General features: G+C 38.7%; 1 protein-coding gene across 1 annotated transcript in view; it reads right to left on the bottom strand.

Annotated features, from left to right (window-relative positions):
- Positions 1-3,460: 3,460 nt before the first annotated feature.
- LOC143815979 (angiopoietin-2-like) overlaps positions 3,461-6,000 on the bottom strand; it is a 154,243-nt gene continuing 151,703 nt past the window's right edge. Inside the window, exons 8-9 of the mRNA XM_077295832.1 lie at positions 5,307-5,437; positions 3,461-4,887 (exon numbers count right to left, since the gene is read on the bottom strand). Of these exons, the coding sequence (XP_077151947.1) occupies positions 4,727-4,887; positions 5,307-5,437 (292 nt within the window). The 3' untranslated portion in view covers positions 3,461-4,726. The remainder of the gene's footprint in view (positions 4,888-5,306; positions 5,438-6,000) is intronic.

The following is a 6,000-nucleotide window of genomic DNA, read 5'->3' as shown; positions in this document are numbered from 1 at the left end:
GCAAGTGTAGGTCCTGGTCATGCAGTATTTTGGGAGGGAGTCCTTAAAATAATCAAAGAAGTCACTGTAATAACAATCCCCAACAAACCTGAAGCAACCCTTCTATTCATGTTCCCTATGTCAGGAACTAGTTTTAAAAAATTGCTCATAAGACCCCTTTTACAGGCAGCCAAAACAGTTATCCCCCGTGACTGGAAGTCCCTAGATGCACCTTCCCTAGAGAAGTAGTTTACAGAAATCTCTGTAACTAAGCACGTGGACATGTTGGTTTCACATTCCCAGGAAGAAAGGAGTAAAATTGCAACCAAGTGGTTTTATTGGGATGTCTTTCTAACTTCGTCTTTGTACAGGACCATCTGAGTTAATACGCCTTCAATTTAAACCATTTGCTCCTTATTTTCTTCACAATTTTGCATCTGATCTAATAGCCTCTTCTGATTTCCCCTAACCCATCCATCTGTCTATTTTTGTCTATTACCTGGTTTGTTTTCCCCATTCCTTTTTCCGTTCATTCCTACTTTCTGTAGGCCTTCTATTCACCCTATGCGAGGGAGATAATTCTACAGGGCCTCCTCTTGCAGTATTAATTGTGCTTTCCCTATGTTGGATACGTATTTTGTTGTAATATAGCCTTATGGACTGAGTTATGAGGATGTTTATATGCTTGAATTGTATAATGAAGACATTGTCAGGTCCACATCTTTTCTAAGGGCCTTGAACTTATTTGATTGTATTTGTTTCTGTTATTTCTGTTTGTTAATTACCGTATATACTCGAGTATAAGCCGAGGTTTTCAGCCCATTTTTTTAGGCTAAAAGTGCCCCTCTCGGCTTATACTCGAGTCATTGTCCCAGGGGGTTGGCGGGGGAGGGGGAGTGGCAGGAGTGGCGGGTGTCACATCATACTCACCGGCTCCCGACGCGGCCTTGTCTTTGCTTCTCAGATGGTTTCTGGCACCAACAGCTCTTCCAGTGTTCAGCGGTCACGTGGTACCGCTCATTAAAGTAATGAATATGGACACGACTCCACTCCACTATGGAGTGCATATTCATTACTTTAATGAGCAGTACCATGTGACCGCTGAACACAGGAACAAGCTGCCAGCGCCAGAGACCATCGGAGAAGCAGGGACCGCGTCAGAATGGGGTGAGTATGATGGGGGAGGGTGAGCCATGCGATATTCATCTGTCCCCGTTCCACGGCCGCCCTGTGTCTTCTGCATCCTCAGGCTGTGACGTTCAGGTCAGAGGGCGCGATGACGTGGTTAGTGTGCGCCCTCTGCCTGAACAGTCATTGCAGAGACCCAGAAGACACAGCGGCACACGGCGGTGGAACGGGGACAGGTGAATATCGCAAGTGCCGGGGGCCTGAACCAGCGGTGACAGTGGCACCTGGCCCCCATAGCCCACCAGTGTCTGCCTGCTCAGGACACTGGCACCTCTCCCCCAGCGACGAGAGGTGAGTTTGTCTGCATATGGGGCATATTATTCTATAGAGCATCTTATGGTGCCATCAACCTTTGTGCATCATTATATGGGGCATAATCTATGGAGCATCTTATGGGGCCAACAACCTTTGTGCAGCATTGTATGGGGCATAATATTCTATGGAGCATCTTATGGGGCCATCAATAACCTTTTATGCAACATTATATGGGGCATATTTTAATGTGGAGTATCTTATGGGGCCCATCATGAACTTTATGGAGCATTAGATGGGGCGTATTTTGTATGGAGCATCTTATGGGGCCCATCATGAAGTGCATGGAGCATTATATGGGGCTCCTGATTCAATATGGATATTCAAAAACACTTAACCTACTGATGTCTCAATCAATTTTACTTTTATTGGTATCTATTTTTATTTTTGAAATTTACCAGTAGCTGCTGCATTTCCTACCCTAGACTTATACTGAAGTCAATAAGTTTTCCCAGTTTTTTGTGGCAAAATTAGGGGTGTCTTATACTCGGGTCGGCTTACACTCGAGTATATACAGTAAAAAATTCTTAATAAAGTTTCAATTTGAAGAAAAAAAAACACACATAATATAATTATTTATCAAATGTTAATAAAACCTAAACAAATAAACTAATATGGTATTACTGCATCTCTCAAAGTGAAAATTCATAAAATGTTACAGTATTTTTCCTGTAAATGGTGAAAAACATGGCAAAATTGCCACTTTCTGCCTAACTGTGGGGAGCCGGCTGTCAATCAGCCTGACATTGGCAGTGATGACCCGTTAACAGAGCTGACCCAATGTGAAAGAGCTGCTCTGTTGGTGTGAGGTCAAATGAAGCTGGAGTATCGCTGCCTGAGACGGAACACATCAGTGTAGGGGAGAACAGTCAGTAGTTAGCACCTACCTGCTGGTAAGTTCTTATTTCCACAGCCAAAGAAACCCAAAGTCCCAGGTAATCTCAGGTAACAACTTTAATTAAGTATTGGAAGAATACTGCATTCCAATAATATACAGCTCTGGCAAAAATTAATAGACCACTGCAAAACGTTCAGTTTGTCTGATATTTCTCTTTATAGGTATATTTTTGAGTACAATGTAAATTGTTCTTTTATTCTATAAACTTCTGACAACATGTCTCCGAATTTCCAAGCAATAAATTTATTTTTTTTAATGAAAAGGAGAAATGGTCCAAATAAAAAAAAAAAACCCAGTGCTTTCAGACCTCAAATAATGCAAAGAAAACAAGTTCATAATCATTTAGAAACAACAATACTAATGTTTTAACTCAGGAAGAGGTCAGAAATCAATATTCTGTGGAATAACCATGATTTTTAATCACAGCTTTCATGCATCTTGACCTTTTATGCAGCATTATATGGGGCGTATTTTGTATGGAGAATCTTCTCCGGCCCATCATGAACTTTATGGAGCATTATATGGGATGTATTTTCTATGGAGCATCTTATGGGGCCCATCATGAACTGTATGGAGCATTATATGGGGCTCCTGATTCAATATGGATATTCAAAAACACTTAACCTCCATCAATTTTACTTTCACACTGCTTCTGGCACAAAAATGTAAGCAGTTCTTCTTTGTTTGATGGCTTGTGACTATCCATCATCTTCTTGATTACATTCCAGAGGTTTTCAATGGGGTTCAGGTCTGGAGATTGGGCTGCCCATGACAGGGTTTTGATGTGGTGGTCTCTTAAATTTTTCCGGATCTGTATACTACAGATGTCATATAGGACACAGCTCTCCATATAGATTTTATAATAAAAGCTATATTGTAATATCATACTAGGCCATTTTAGGTTGATAGGATCTTGAAAAGCTGGAGGAAAACCATACTTTCTATTGACCAAGATGTTCACTAATAGTTTTTTGGACTCTGCTGTATGTTTTTGCAACTACCTGTTTTCCCAATATAGTGAATAATGACAGTAATTTTTGCTGTTTCTATTTTCAGTGAGATAAGTGCAATTGAACAACAAATCTGAGTGTTTGCATATTCTTTTATAGCGCAATAATTAATACAAACATAATTCAACAAAATACTTGGAATGAAGACAGAATAGACACAACACAAGATATTTGAGCACAGAAGAAATTGTAAGAAAAGGATTCTAGGGTCAGCTATTAAACATCTACAAACATTTTAATCTTTACTGGCATGAATTCGTAGTTTACAATAAATGTGACTTCTTCAGCCATAATAGGTATTTCAGTCGGACCTGAAATGTTAGGTATATTTTAATATTAAAGTGAGAATTCGAGCTGAATGTTGGTTGTTCTAAGTAGAAGTCTCTTTTTAGGATCCATGCAGTTTTATATTTGTATTAGCTATACGTATGGGTACAAAATGAAGTTGTCACTTCACATGAATATGATTCCAACAATGTAGGGTAAAGGGGTAATTTAGAGGAGATAAATATGACCATAACACTGTCTTCTTTTCTCAGTGATTAATCTTCATCTGTTCCCAGCCACGAAATCTTGAATATCATAAATCATTATCATAGGAATACCGACCCTTTCAGAGTTTTATCTTTCATAGTCTGCATTGGAGTTCCAAAAGATCCATTTTCCAGAGTATCAAGTATGACTCGGAGAGAATTCCAGTTCATGCAGACCCAAGGGGCCTGACATTGCCCAGAGCACCAGATTTCAGCACACTCGCGCATAAGTATAAGCAGATTGAGACGTACGTGACTTTCTAGGCTCTTGATTCTCTGGTAGACAATGTGTCTGAGGAGCACACTACATATATTTATATTACGTTGGATCACACATTTTAGAAAACATTTTTTAAAGTGGTTTGAATACCAGATATAAAGGTCTGCGTGACTGATGTGATATTTACCTCCACTTACAACCAACGGAAACTGATATAAAAGTGTTATGAACTGAAAGTGGTATATCATCCTGAAGAAACATCATTTGCATTTCCAACCCCTCTCGTGAGAGGAGATTAGGGGATATTTCAGCTTGTTATGTGCTTTACGACATCATAGTGGCCCATCATACTGAGAATAAACTTGTCTCATCACAGTGCAAAATCTAAAATGTGTAGTCCAGTCATTTCCATGGGCAACGTTTCCACTTTAAATTGCTGACTGATGATACAGAGACACGGGTCAGTCTAAAGGGTATAATCATGACCATGACCATTACTGTTACAGACCATTTTAGGTGCCTTTTCAGTTTCCAAAAGAAAGATAAAAGTATTAGCAAAATGTTATAGCTGAAAGTGAAAGCCTGTTCAGTAGTCTGTAGGACGGATCATCATGGAGACAGACTTCAGACCATGGCTAGGTCCCTTCCAATAATGCCATTTGATGCTATTGTACTTGGGGGAACTAGATCCACTTGTGTAGTAAATGCCATTTAAGTTGGATGGGCCACAGGCATCAAACCACCAACCTAGAAAAAAAAGGAGTATTCCTTAGGAGAGGTAACGTAAAAATTATACAAAAAACATAACTTTCTGCAAATTGAGAACTGCACAGTTAGGGTATAGTAATATATGTATATAGACACAAAATGTTAATTATTCTGATCATTGTATTGTATTGTGAGATTGATGTGATAACATCATTGGATCTTGAACTATAATAGACATTTTTAATAACACTAGATAATTGTAGCTAGCATGTTTTGTGGTGTAGGTGGGTTCTAAGGGGTGTTATACAAGGCCGTATTATGGCACTATGCAACCTCCGAGTTAGAGCCATAATACGGTGCCCATAGAAGTGTATGGATCCTTTCTGTACATATAGAAGTTGTGCAATGAAACATGCCATCATCTAATTATTTTATCAGATTCAGATAAACAGATTTACCTCCGGTAGCATACTGAGCGCATTTGCAGCTGCAGTTATCATTATCTGCATCTTTGGTGCTAAAGTTGGTCCCTGTCGGAGCAAAACTGCTTGTCCTCCCTGCTGTACCAGCATATCCTTTTACATTTAATCTAACGAATGAAAAAGCAGAATACAGATGTGAATATAAATGCTAATAACTAGCAATTTTGGCATTAAAACAAGATAATAGTAATATATCAACTATTACTTTCTGTAAAATGTTATCTTAAGTTTTACCTTCTTTGGAATTCAAATATCTAATCATCATAAACACATTATACAGGTCCTTCTCAAAAAATTAGCATATAGTGTTAAATTTCATTATTTACCATAATGTAATGATTACAATTAAACTTTCATATATTATAGATTCATTATCCACCAACTGAAATTTGTCAGGTCTTTTATTGTTTTAATACTGATGATTTTGGCCTACAACTCCTGATAACCCAAAAAACCTGTCTCAATAAATTAGCATATCAAGAAAAGGTTCTCTAAATGACCTATTACCCTAATCTTCTGAATCAACTAATTAACTCTAAACACATGCAAAAGATACCTGAGGCTTTTAAAAACTCCCTGCCTGGTTCATTACTCAAAACCCCCATCATGGGTAAGACTAGCGACCTGACAGATGTCAAGAAGGCCATCATTGACACCCTCAAGCAAGAGG

The sequence above is a fragment of the Ranitomeya variabilis genome, chromosome 3 (assembly GCF_051348905.1).
Source record: "Ranitomeya variabilis isolate aRanVar5 chromosome 3, aRanVar5.hap1, whole genome shotgun sequence".
Taxonomy (NCBI): Eukaryota; Metazoa; Chordata; class Amphibia; order Anura; family Dendrobatidae; genus Ranitomeya; species Ranitomeya variabilis.
This window is presented reverse-complemented; position numbering and strand designations above follow the sequence as displayed.